Source organism: Pezoporus wallicus, unplaced genomic scaffold (assembly GCF_028554395.1).
Source record: "Pezoporus wallicus isolate ANWC-B61680 ecotype Strahan unplaced genomic scaffold, APGP_CSIRO_Pwel_v1 contig_7731, whole genome shotgun sequence".
Classification (NCBI taxonomy): domain Eukaryota; kingdom Metazoa; phylum Chordata; class Aves; order Psittaciformes; family Psittacidae; genus Pezoporus; species Pezoporus wallicus.
Window position 1 is genome coordinate 1,300,816 of NW_026635361.1, and position 13,764 is coordinate 1,314,579.

The 13,764-nt window shown below is 55.6% G+C and overlaps 1 protein-coding gene across 1 annotated transcript in view; it reads left to right on the plus strand.

The window, feature by feature from the left end:
- The window catches only part of CCDC33 (coiled-coil domain containing 33), a 42,191-nt gene that overhangs the window by 5,032 nt on the left and 23,395 nt on the right, over positions 1-13,764 (plus strand). Inside the window, exons 4-5 of the mRNA XM_057420485.1 lie at positions 7,965-8,128; positions 12,442-12,566. Coding sequence (XP_057276468.1) covers positions 7,965-8,128; positions 12,442-12,566 — 289 coding nt within the window. The remainder of the gene's footprint in view (positions 1-7,964; positions 8,129-12,441; positions 12,567-13,764) is intronic.

Here is a 13,764-nt window from a genome sequence, read left to right on the forward strand (position 1 = left end):
AGGGGAATGGCTTGAACCTGCCCGAGGGGAGACTGAGATGAGCTCTTAGGCAGAAGCTCTTCCCTGTGAGGGTGCTGAGGCGCTGGCACAGGGTGCCCAGAGAAGCTGTGGCTGCCCCATCCCTGGCAGTGTTCAAGGCCAGGTTGGACACAGGGGCTTGGAGCAAGCTGCTCTAGGGGAAGGTGTCCCTGCCCGTGGCAGGGGTTGGGACTGGAGGAGCTTTAAGGCCCCTTCCAACCCAAAACACTTCGCCCCCCCCCAGCCTGGCAGGGATGGAGGCTGGGACTGGGCTCACCAGGACCCTTGGGGGCCCGGCAGCAGAGCACAGGGCTCAGTTATGGGGACTCAGCCCCCAGGTCAGCAGAAGTCCGTCCCTTCCCCTGGGAACTGCTCCCGTTTCACAGGCAGCAGGTCCACGTGGAGCTGGGGATAGGGAGCCAGCTCTGGGAGATCTCCTTGGCACTTGGGCTTGGTTGCAAGCTGGTTTGTTTCCAGTCTCCCTGGACCAGCTGGCAGCGAGGCACCCATCCCAACACAGCAATCTGCTGCTGTCGGGGTACAAGGAATCGCAGCAAACAAATGGGTTTGCACACAGCTTGTTTCCCAGCCTGGAAGAGCAGCGGGGTATCGGGAAGCTGGTGCTTCCCGTGGTCAGCCCACCCCATCCGTGCCATGCAAGGCTGACTGTGACTCGTGGAGCTTCGATAGGTCTGAAAAATGGGACCAAACCCACCCCTGGGCCTGATTGTGCTTTGTTTCATCCCTTTGGATTCCCCATGAAGCTACAGTTTCCCTAGGAAAGCGTGTGTGGTGTAACATAAATCCCAGGGATGAGCAAAAACCGTCCCTTTGTTTCTTTAAGCAGGATACAGAAAGCAAAGCAGTGACTGTACTTCAGGCACAGGGATCTGGAAGGGTCTGAGCCACAGCTGCACTGCTTGGCCCCTTTTTGGGGTGGGTTCAAGCTGGAGCCTCCTTATTGCCTGCAGAGGGGATCCCAGGAACCCTTTCCCCATCCAGATGTGGATGACGGGCTGTGAACTGAGTTCACTTGCCGGCTCCACTGCCTTTTGGTGGGGAGCAGAGCGCAGCCCTGGGGTCTGCTGACTGCTTCAAAGCCAACCCAGACCCCATTGCAAGCCTGGCTCAACCATCTGGCTCTGCCGAGGGGCTGGTTTGGGCGAGAGACATTGAGTTTGTGTCCATGGCAGGGCTCAAGGCCAGGCTGGACAGGGCTTGGAGCAAGCTGCTCTAGTGGAAGGGGTCCCTGCCCGTGGCAGGGGTTGGAACTGGGTGATTTTAAGTTCCTTTCCAACCCAAACCATTCCATGATCCTCTCTGCAGTGATGGGGGCAGCAGGGCTGCAAGGCAGGGCAAGGATGCTTGTGCTGGATGCAGCTGCCCTCACCATGTGCCCCATCTCACCGAGTGATGATGGTGGATAAAAGCTTCTGTCCTCCCATTACCGGGGAGCAGAGCTGGGGCAGAGGTCTCTGTTAGCGGGTGATGGATGGCACGTGTCGCCTGGCCAGCTCATCCATCACTCATCCCAGTGACAGCAGCCATCACAGGCAGGGCGGAAGGGGTCCAGCCCTGACAACAGGGTGAGGGGCTGGGCCTGCCTCCACTCACTGAAAGCCCAATGAGGCTGAAAAACAAACTTTGCTGACAGGGCTCGCCCCAGGATGTGGCAGAGATGAATAACGCTGCTCTGGTGAGCAATTTGTAGGGCTTTGAAAAGCTGTCAGCCTGGGGAGGAGCGCGCCTTGACGGGTTCATCGGGGACTTTGCCTTCCTCCGCATCCCTGCATCATTCCTGTGCCGGAGGGACCAGGGTAAAGGCGGCCTGAAGCAAACGGCTTTGGGGTGCTGCTTGCAGAGCTTTGATTTGCTGAAAGATGACTTTTGGGAGTGTGAGAATGAATGGTTTTAGTGATGTATTGAAAGGAAATGATGTTCCCTAAATAACACTGAGGACCTGAGGCTGCTTGGTCCAAACGTCCTGTTCTCCACATGCTTCTCCCTGCCCCGGTGGAGATCTGGCATGGAAATGGATGAGTGCAGGGTGGCAATTCATGTTTTCTTAGCTAAAATGGAGAAGCCAGATCCTCAAGAGGTTTCCCAAGCTGCTGCTCCATTTGCTTATCCCTAACTCTTTGGGTGCTCAAAGGAAACGCAGGCAGGCAGAGCGGTTGCTAGCTCTAATTCCTGCAATTTCAGTCATCATGTCGCTTTAAGTGTCAAATAACCGCCTTGATGAGAAAAGCAAATGGGGATAAAAAGAGAAAATTGCTCCGTTTTAAGAGGTAGGGGGGAGGAAATTGCACTGATGCTGCTGATAAATATAGAAAGTGTAGAACTCTCCTGATGGAGCAGCCGAGGTGGTGCTGGGCTGCTGGCCCATTTAATTATTTGACAGGTGAATTGGGAGTTTTCTACATAAATGGAAGGAAAATGAATTTGGCAATTTTTAGCCCAAAGGGATTCCCGGCCGGCGGCAATGATGCTCCCGGGGGAAACGGGCTCGGAGTCTGCATCCCTGTGTGCCGATGGGGGAGAGCATCCTTCCTCCCAGCGCTCTAAAACCACCCTGTGATCTCTAATGAGCTCCCGCAGGGTCCCCTCTAGGAAACAACTTGCTTAAAAATAAGAATAATAAGAATATATCAAGCTCAGCCTGAATCCAAGGGAAAAATCCCCCCCCCCCCATCCCTGCAGCTGGCTGGGAAATGGGAGCAGAGCAGCGGTGTCTGCCCGCAGCAATGGGGGTTACTGGAGCGGGCTGAGGCTGGCAGGATGAAAGGATGAATAAAACAGTGTTTGCTTTCCTGCACTGCTTTTCTTCCTCTCGCTTTTGTTTTGCTGGGGATCTACAAAAGGGCTTTAAGCACCCGGGGTGTTTTTCCTCGGAGGATGATTTGAACCTGCTGCAGGAAGGTGTTGGGAAATACCCCTTGTAATACAATTGGGTTGAGCTCGGGCTGCCTCGGGCCATTGAGGAGCTGAAGTTCTCCAACCATATGGTTGTTTATCTTAGGGCTGTGTTTTGTGTCAGTCTAGAGCCTTTGCAGGGGGGAGAATAAGCTCGCTAGCTCCTAGAAACCCTGTGCGTGCCGGCTCCTGTCACTCGGGAAGCTGATGGCTGTTCCTTGTGTACCCATCTCTGTGTCATCCTAGAGGCTACTTCGCAAGGGCAAGGGCTTCTCCATCAGGGGTAGGTGTCATTGCAGGGGGCTGTGCTCTCCTCTCATCCCACACCAAGCAGCTCCGAGGCACCAGGGAGCGAAACCTCAGAGGGAAAGAAGCACCTGGACCCATCAGGACAACAAACAGTGGATGAGCCCGTGACCCTTCCACCGCTGCATTGTGCAAAAGCTGCTTGCTTTGAAGGGCTCGCATCCCACTGCAACCACGTCCCTGCTTGAGGAACCGCGGTGGTGGGGATGCCCATCAGTGCAGCTCAGTGCTTCTCTCCCCGGGGTGGGAGCAGGGGTCGGAGGAAGAAGAGTGCTGATACTGTTTTAATCTTCCTTTTAACTGTAATTGCGTTGGGCCGGCTCCCCCGAGCTTGTTCCGGGAGATGCATTTTTCCCAGCTAGATTGCTTTCCTTATTTTGCTCATTGGAGACAGGCCGGGGCCTGTGTCATGCCAGCTCTGCATTAATAGAGCCTCAAATGAGATTTCACAGCCTCAAATCTGATTAGCACCCAGGCTCCGGTTGCTTTGGAGAGCGGGGCAGACAGGCGAGGAGCCGTGATGCTCGAAGGGGGTGCAAACCCATACGGATGTGGGATGTTACATTGCACCCTGACACACTGGGCTTGTGGGACTGACACGGGACATGGGGATAGCAGGGCATGGAGCGATGCATCTCCCACCCCTAGAAGCCAGGAATTCCGGGTGCTCAATTGTCCCTCACGCAGCATGTTGGGAGAAGGTGAGTCTGGGCAAAGCAGCTGCATCTGCTCACCCACCAGCCACCGCGTCCTTGCTGTAAACCCACATTTCATCCCATTTTGCTGCCTGATGATGTGTAAAATCCCTTTCCCTGTCCCAGTTCCCTGTGCCTGGAGGTGCGCTCTTGCTCGCTGTTGTGATACAGCCACGATAGGCTGCTCGCCCCTGTTATCAGGAGATGCTCTGTGGTGTCCTCTTACATCCCAGAGCCCTGAAGTGCAGCCCTGAAAGGTGGCTGGATCAGTTAGGATGTGCCAAGGGACACCTGAAGATGCAGCATCCTCAGGCTGGCCTGGCTCTGGGATGTCCTGGCTGTGCTCCGGCCCTACCTTGTGTTCGGATGTCCCATGGTGCTGGAGGTGTAACCTATGGCCTCATCCTGCTGCTTGTTTAAAGCCAAGTGGCACTTTATTCCCCATCCTCTCGGCTGCCAGGGGAGGGGAAGCAGCTTGCCGGTGTTTAGCTGCCGTAAGGAGGCTTAAAAGGAGCCTGGGGAGACATCACATAGGAAAACTCACCCCAGCCCCAGTCCATCTTCGCTTATGGAGCCTACTATTATTTTATGAAGTCTCAGGAGGAGGATAAAGCTGACACGTTCCCAACAGCAGCTCATAAATTGCCAGGGGCAGGGAGGAGCTCGGGGCTGTGAATGCTCCCGCCATAGAGGAGCAGATCCCTCCTCCTGCAACAGCGGCATCACTCCTGGCTTTAGGAGGCTTGTGGGGCTCTCTATGAAGAACCAGGAGGGTCCTAACTCTTCCATGGCAGGGCAGGGACCGGTGTTTTCTCCTGCGTAGCAGTAGTGCATCATCCCGAGGAGCCTCTGGTCTTGTGCTGCTCAATGAACATAAGGAATGAAACCTCCTGCTGCGGGCAGGGGTGAAGCTGCGATGGAGGAGCCCTGCAGGACCGTGCCTGGAGGTCCCTGCTGGCTCCCGGCCCGGGCTGTCCTCCCCAAACTAAACGGCGGGCTCTTGAGGCTATTTATGTCTTGTCAGCTCGCAGCCAGAAGCAATTTAATCTTGGCTGAGCGCTGCTGTAGAGGAGCTGTCTGGGCTCCGATGCTTCGGTCCTGATGATAAAGAGTTGATAGGAAAACAAATTAGGATGATGGCAGCTCCGGCAGCCCCGTTAATCAACCTCCCCACAACATCGCAGGCTGCATAATGAATAATCAGCATCGAGGATGCTTTAAGGGGTGGCTTGGGGTTAAGGTGCTGTGTGGGATCAGCATGCCATGCTCAGGGAATGCTCCAATGGACCTCAAACTTATGGTGGGACCCAAGCTGAGACCCTCAGGAATAAGGGAACTGTGTTTTGACTCTACCTCCACAAACAACAGGTTGCAAACTCCTGGCTAAGAGCCCTTGGCTTCGCAGGGATGGAGAAGTTGTTCTTCCAGCTGAGTAAAAGCTGCAAAACAAGCGTAGGCTCTACCTGGCACCTCCTTTCTGGAAGGAATACTGAGTTTCCTCCTGGCTTTAATAGCGACTGGGGTTTATTTCAGCAGTTAATCACAGCCTTGCTGCAGGTTTCGGGTACCAGTTGCCTACAAAGCCTGGCATTGTTCGTGCCTGCTATATTTAAACTGTTTTGTTCTGCTGAGCTTTACTTAGCTTTAGGCTCATTCATTTTCCATCAAAACCCCTCACTAATTGTCATGCTGTAACCCTTGCAGCGGTAAAACCTTGTTTTCCAGGGAGATGTGAATATGAGTGGTGGGTATGAAGGTGTGTGCTAAGAAACCTGTGTCTGGTATCTGGAATGTGGAAGAAAATAGGGAAAATTGTCCCAGAATAACAAGCTGGAGCTGTAAATAAGCATCACAGCTTCGGTTCTGGGTTCCATCAGCCAGCTCAGATGTGTGCAAGCAATCCAAAACAGGGCTGTTTCCCCACTCAGCCAGCTGGAATACCTCTGGATTGGGATTTTAGGGAGTAATTGGGATGCAAATACTCACTAAAATTCCAAAGCTGGAGCCTGAACAGATGCTTTTATGGAAGGAGAGATGGGTCTCCAGGGAGAGCATCCCTGCCTGCACTCCTGTGCATGCTTCCTGCCTGTATATCCAGCATCCTGCCTCTTGGAAGGGGCCTTCTACCCAAGTCTGTGCTTTCATCCTCTTTCCCCCAGCTCCATCCTGTATTTTCCCTCTTTGCCAATGCCAGGATGAGGCAAAACCATAGCCCCCACACACACACTTTTCCCTGCCTCTCTGGCAAAGCCTTGGGAAGGCACAGGGACAGGCTGCCCTGTGCTTCTGGGGGCTCAGGGGGTGCTGGGGTAGGGTGTGGAGCCGCTGTGGCTGTTACCGGGGAGCGTCTGTGCCCGTGGGGGTTGACCTGACAGCCATCATCCCACATCAGGTCAAGAAAACCTGTAATTTCCCCTCTCCATCAGCATTGCTGGGCGGGGGGATAATTGCCATGGAGCTGGAGCCAGGGTGGGATTGAGATCCATCCACGGGGCAGGTCAGGGAATCCTCCCCCACTTTGTGTGCCTGCTCCTTCGGTCCCTCTTTCTGGCTGTCACGGATGCAGAGCCTGTCCCCAGCACCCACCCCGAGCTCCAGCTGGTTTCTGAGCTGACAGCAAAGAAATAAGGGGGGAAAAAAACCTGCTTTCAGTGTGTTTTCCAAGCTGTTGCTGGTCGGAGCTCTCAGGTTTCCATCCTGAACATGGTCCTCACGTTTGGGCTCGCATCCCCCACGGCAGCAGGTCACCTCCACGCTGCCAAGCCCATCACCATCCGCCTTGGGAGAGACAAGGGAGAGGGTTTAGGACACACCAGCCCCCCATTATGGAGTTTGGAGGCAAAGCCACGCGTCGGAGGGGATTTGCAGGCAGCGGCTTTGAGAAGCCCGCGGGGATGTTGATGGGCTGGAGCTCCTTGCTCAACCCCAGGAGGTCAGCGGGATGCACGCAGGGTTTGCTCTGCAGGCTCTGAAGTGATGCAGGGTGGCTTTTAACCCCTTAGCCACGGCCCTGTGCGGTGTTCGATGCATTCATGCTGCGTGCTGGCCAAGGCGAGGATGCAGGCGGTGGGGACAGGGCTGTCTCTCACTTGGAAAGGGTGTGATGGGAGCAGGGACAGTCCCCCCATGTGTGAGGAGCGGCAGCTTGCGGCTCTGCTGCTCCTTATCACATCAGCTGGTGGGAATTAATGAGATGGGGAGGGGGAGCTGCCGCATTCGCCCCTTTTCCCCCCCTGGATTGGGCTGGGATCCCAGTTCCTGCAGGAGCCCCATGAATTGCAGAGATGGCTGGGCTGGAGAAGGGGGAGCGGGGGCAGCTGTTGGCAGGTCAGAGGGCTGGGAGGGGAAGTGGAGGTGCTTTAGGTTATAGAGTCACAGAACCCCAACCTGGTTTGGGTTGAAGGGACCTTAAAGCTCATCCAGCTCCAACCCCTGCCGTGGGCAGGGACCCCTTCCACTAGAGCAGCTTGCTCCAAGCCCCTGTGTCCAACCTGGCCTTGAACACTGCCAGGGATGGGGCAGCCACAGCTTCTCTGGGCACCCTGTGCCAGCGGCTCAGCACCCTCACAGGGAAGCAATAGGTGGCAAATCCTAGTCTTGGTGACCTGGCGAGGGGTCTTTGGGACCACGGTGTAGCTGGCCCCAGTGGGGCCATGCAGGGCAGGGATCCTGGACTGGTTTCACCCCAGCAGGATGCTCTCATGCTGCTGATGTCCTCCCAGGGAGCCTGGCACGTTGTGTCCCTGCAATGGCATGGGGACATCCACAGTGCAGAGCCACAGCTGGGCCCTGGGGACAGGGAAGAGGCAGCTGTGATGGGGATGTGCTGGGGACACCATCTCCTCAGCTTGTTCTCCTCCCTCCAGGCTTTCAGCATTGAACAGGGGACACGTCTGGGTCATGGGGACGTGCTGGGGATGTCATCTCCCCAGTCTGGGCTCCCAGCATTGAGCTGGGGCCATGGGGATGAGGTTGGGTGACAGGGAGATGCCTGTGCTCCCCACATTGATCTCTTCTGCTTGCTCCCAGCAGGTATCCACATCCCCTGCTGGGACAGGGGACCCCAGCCATGCACCGGTGGCCGGTGGGGGCCATGTGGCCCGTGTGGGGAAGGAATCCATCACCATCATCTTCCATGGTGCCAGCAACCTGCCAGCCACACGGGAGGGCCGGGTGCCATGGCCATACGTTGTCATGTGAGTACCCAGCATCTATGAAGGGGGACATTGGGGACAGAGAGAAGGGGTTTAGGAGCTGTTATTAACCTTTGCAAGCCTAAATGAGGGGGAAACCTCTTTAATGGTGCATGCACAAGCACCACCTCCATAGGATGCTCACTGTGGGGAGAGGAGCCAGGATGGGAAAAGGCAAGGAATGGGCCACCTTGGCTTGCGTGGGCATCAGGAAGAAAGCATTCCTAATATTGAAAGTATAAAATGATGTCAAAGAATCCACAGGGTAAGGCTGCCTGGATTTCAGGATGATATCACAATAAATAAAAGAGTGTTTTAATAAATAAAACAGAATGCTTGGGTAAGGAGAACTTGGCTCCTCGTGCATTATGCATGTGCCAGGGGACTCAATTAGCCGGTCAGGCTTTGGTCTGTGTTAAGAGGGAGGCCGCTCTGCTCAACACTGCTGCAGGGTGAGCCCACGTTCCCAAAGAGCCTTTCCAGGAGGCAGAAAAGCTTTGGCATTGCTTCCCATGGAAAAGGGGGGAGAGAGCGGCTGTCAGTGGCTTCAGAGCATCTCCCGGCTGCAGAGCTGGGTTTCTCTGGGTCAGTGCTGGGGCAAGCTGGTACCCAGGTACCAGGCAACAGGCGTGGGGCTCATCCACTGGGGGCAATCAGCCTGGAAACATCTCCTCTGCAAACACGCGGAGCAAACTGTTGCTTGCTGGGCGTTTTCCAGCGCAGAGACCCTCAGCTCTGCAGTGAAGGGGGCTCTGAGGCCTGTCGGGGTGGCACAGCGGCAGCCCCACGGCGCCCGGTGCCAGCTGCATCCCGGAGTCTCCTGGGCAGGAGGGATGCATCTCTCCATCGCGATTTTGGCAGCCAGGGCTGGCTGGCACCTGCAGCCCGATGGGAGCTGGATGGTGTGGGGCTGGCAGCCCCCACTGCAGCCCCTCCATCACCCCTTCCCCTCTTCCCCCCCCCCCCCCATAACAAGGACCCGCTCTCAGCCCAAGTAACTCCCCCACAGGAGTTGTCTCTATTTCCATAAACCAATTATACCCAGATGATCTCAGGAGATTTAAACATCAATATCCTAAATGATAGCACGAGGGTGGCGTGTGATTGTTGCATCTCTCTTTACATTCTGGTGCTGCTCCATCACTGCATTGCCATGGTAACAGGGGAGTGATGGAGGGGAGGGTGGTATTAGGGATGCAGGACACATGAGGGGCCTTTTAGTAACCATAGTGAGGGAGCCAAGGCAGAAGGGAATCAGTTATTGTTTCCCAGGGCACTTGCTTTTGAAGGAGAGTAGCATGTTGCAGTTAAAAGGTGGGGTTTATAGATGACAAGCAGAAGCAGTTGGTGGATGGGGACCTGATGGCAGCTGATTCCCCCCCAGAGCTGCTGGGTACCACCAGTGGAGCCAGCCTGAGCTCAAACTGAGCATCACCAGAGCATCAATCCCCAAAATCAGGAGTGGGATGGGAGGAATTGAGCAATCCCACTCCCACCAGCCCTTTGTGGCTGTGCCCAGTTGCTCATGCCCGGACTTGGCATCCCACATCCATAGCTGTGTCCATCCACTCACTATTCCTGCTCCATAGTTGTGTGCACTGCTTCCAGCTCTCTGTGCAGAGGGTTGGGGAGGGAATGGCTCAGTAGAGTGAACCTGAAAGACCCCTAGGAGAAGGAGAACCTGTGCAGGCATCCAGATAGGCTTTGGCTCATCCCTGCCCTGGAGAGGATGGGGCTTCTGCTCCACGGATGCTGCGGGGATGCGGCAGTGGCTTGGCTCTGATCCTCATCCGTAGAGCGCTGAGCAAATCCCCACTTGCTGCTTTCAGGGGCACCTGTGGGCTTGCTCCACATCTTCTTTCACTCACAAACTGCTCCTGGACCGGTGTGATGCAGGGATGACCTTGGCTTGCTTTGCCATTAACGTGTTTGCAATTAACAGCACAAAGAGGCCGGCTCTGCCCGGTTTCTCCTCCACATCGAGTACCACAAAAGCACCTCCTCACTCCTTCCTTTCTGTTCTTCAGCACCAAGAAACTCAAGGTCGGTGCTGAATGCACCATCTGCTCCCAGCCAGGGGAATGGGGACTCCAATGTCAATGGGTTTGCTATGCAGGCAGTGGTCCTGGCTGTGGCGTGGATGGGATGCTCCACCTCGGAAGGGGTTAGGGCGCTCCTGCAAGCAAAGTCTTCTTGCTCTGCCATGCACCCAGAAATAAACCCAGGGCTCAGCTGATAACCCTGGAGCAAGGGGGGTGGGAAGTGGGAGTTTGGGGGTCCCCTCCTTGCCCCAGCACTTGGCTTAGGTCATGGTGGGATGAAGATGGAGCCAGCGTTAGAGGGTCAGGAGCAATGTGAAAATGGGGTTTCTCACATGAGCAATTCTCCCTTTCTCATTCTGCACCTGCTCAGCATCCCTCTTACACCTCTGCCCCGAGCACAATGGTGGGAGCAGCATTGCCTTCTCCAGGGCCACATCCTGCACCACCACATGAGCGTGTATCGGTCCTGCAGCCATGGCCATGCTACACAGGGGGTTTGTGCCCGCACCACCACATTGCCACTGCAGGGATGTCCGCCCCAGGAAATAACTTGCCCTGCAGAGATGAAACCTTGGGATGCCAGATGAATGTTTAGGCTGGGTCTGGCCCTTTGCTGTGCCCTGGGTACTGCACGCAGCGCCGTGCTGCGTGACACTGTCCCCACGTGCTGCAGCTGAGACATTGATGTATAAGAACTCCCTGGGGGCGGCCGTCTTTACCCTTTATCTTTATCTCTCATCACGGCAGTGGGTGGCTGGTGCCTCCCCACATGCGTGGCAGCCTGCCCCAGCACAGGCAGGGAGGGATGCTGAGCACCAGAGGAGCGTCTCGTGGTCCATCCCAGCCAGGTCCTGCCCCAGGCCATGAAATCTGCAGTGCCTGCTTGCTGCAGACCCCGTCTCCTGCCCCTCCAGGTCCGTGGTGAGGAGGAGACATCAAACCATCTCCCCTCTCTGCCATTCCTGCTGCCCCCGGCCTGTTCATTTGATTCTGAAGCACATCCCCATGTGTTGTGGAGGTTTTCCCCACCCCCTCCCCACTTCACAGCTCTTTTTGAATGCGCTCTCATCCTTAGGCAAGTCTATAATGAAGGGGGCCCAGAGCAGCCTGTTCTCACCCTCCTCCTCCTCCCACCCCCCAGCCCAGGTTTGCCTTCATTCGGACTCCAAGCACGTTGCTGGTAGAGCAAATCCCCCACAGAGCTCATTACTGGAGAGCCCGTTCCCTTCCAGCCCCTCTACAACTGGTGCCAGCCCAATGCTAATTCCCACCTGGCAGAGCCGGACGGCTCGGCTCCATCCCTTCAGGATGCAGGTGGGCTTCTCCATGGGGAAGGGAACACGTGGGACATGTGAGAGGAGCATGGGATGTCGATGCAGCGTGGCTGAGGGTCCATTCAGCAATGAGAAGGGATGGAGGTCTTGCAAGCATAGAGCATCCTCCCATCCATCTGGGATGAACCTGCTTGGTCCCACCACTACTTGGAGCTCATCCTGCAGCTGGAGGGACCTTTACCATCTCCTTTCCCCTGAGCTGGCATCTCCAGCTCCCAGCAGTGGCAAAGTGCCACCAGTGCTCTCAGCCACCAGTGTGCTCCCTAAGAGCTGTGCTGGCTCTGCTCCAGCAGGAGCTTTCCTAGGGAGCCAGCACTGGACACTTTATCGTCTTCATATCCAGAGCAACCCAACGACAGGGCTGGGGCATCTGTGTCACACTGACCTGACACCACGTCACCATCTCCCTTCACCCCAGGTCAGGGATGGAGAGGACTCGCGGTCACCATGGACCGCTCTACCATGCTCTTGGGATTCCCAGGATAACACCAAGAGGCTCCCTGGGTCCCCTTAAAGATCTGCCAGGGAGCAAGGGCATTATAATCATCAGCCAAACTCATGAGGAATTGATGGTCAATTGATACAAGTGAGAGGAACAACCCCAAACCAGGCCTCCACCAGCACAGATGAATTACTCAGGGCCCATGGCTGCTGTAATTAATGCTCAGCCTCGTTATGTGCTGACTTTAATGATGGCAGTCGTTAGCATTCAATCTTCTCCTTTCCCAGCAGCCTCCTCCCTGTCCCTTCATCAATACAGCACATAATTAGCCTCTGGGGTCTGAAATAGCCTTTTGGATAAAAGGGGCTACAAACCCCTTTTATCCAAGGGCTGGCTGCGCTGAGCTGGGACAGCGCTCATCCCTCTCCCAGCTCCCTGCTCACACATTCCCCTTCCACACCCAGCAACCAGCCTCTTTCACCTCCCTTTTCCTCCCAGTGAGACCAGCAGAGGGGATGAGCAGAAGCCGGAGGTGACCCGAGCATCCTCAGTGCCCACCCATGCACCCGCCTGGGAGGAGGAGGTGACGGTGGAAATGGATGCTGAAGATGTAGGCTGGGCAGGTGAGAGCATCGGGGACCATGGGGACAGGGGCGAGATGGGGCTCATCTCAAAGGGTTAATTTGGGGATATTAGGGAGCCCATGCACCCAGGCAGAGCGTGGCTGTGATGGGGACAAGTCATGCCCTGAGCCATGCATGGCTGTGGTGGCTTCAGAGTAGGACCAAGAGGGACATGCCTCTTGCTGCAGGATGGGGCAAGTGACAGCGTTGAGCTCCAAAGCATCCCATGGGAATAAGCATGAGGTGAGAGCATCCCACATCTTACCCCACTGCCGTCCTCACCCCTTGTATGGGTTGGACCCATGTCAGGGTGCTGCTACTCCCCGTGCTGGGCTGCTAAGTCTGTAACTGTAATAAAACTCATGGCATTAGGGGCTGGGATTTGATTCTAATCACACCCTTACAAAACCAACTGTGGGAGCCAATCTTCCCTTCACACCTAATCCCATTAGACCCTGACCTAAATGAAATTGAGGAGCTTTTGATGTGCTTTGGACCTGCCCCGTGCAGTACTGGGAGAGATGCTGGGACCTCCATCCCCTCTCTTCTGCCTCCTGGCATCCCCCAGATGTTCAGAGGTGTTCATCCCCCAGATGTTGAGACTGGAGGTGTCGTTTCCACATGCAGCTCACACCTTTTCTTGCCCAGAAATACAGTTTCCACCTTTTTTTTTGCCCATAAATACAGTTTCCATTGGTGGGGCTGCCAAACATGATCCATCACAGGCGATGAGTAGCAGAAAAGCCGCTTGTCTCTTGCTCGACCCTGGAACATCCTCCCTGGTGCTCTTTCCACAAGGAGCTGGGAGAAAAAGAGAATCTCCATATGAACCAAGCACTTGCTCAAAAGCAGGGGCTCGGGAAAGCGTGGTCCATGCTCTTACCTGGTCCATGCTCTTACCTGGTCCATGCTCTTATCTGGTCCATCATCTTCATTTCAGGGGCGCACACAACCTGTGGCATCGCCAGGTTGGCCAAGCAGGAGTTAAGGCGGGTGCGTCGGCACTGTCATTAAGCTGGGGGAAGGGAAGCCCAAGTCTTGATGGCAGCATAAAGAGAGGGCGGTTTTCCCTTCCATCAGCTCCTTTTTTTGTCATAAAAGGCTCCTGGTGCTTGTCAAGTAAATTGCAGCTTTGCTTTAAACTCAAGGAAGAGCTGGGGGTGCCAGCACCCGTGGGGTGATGCTGCTGTGCTGGGGA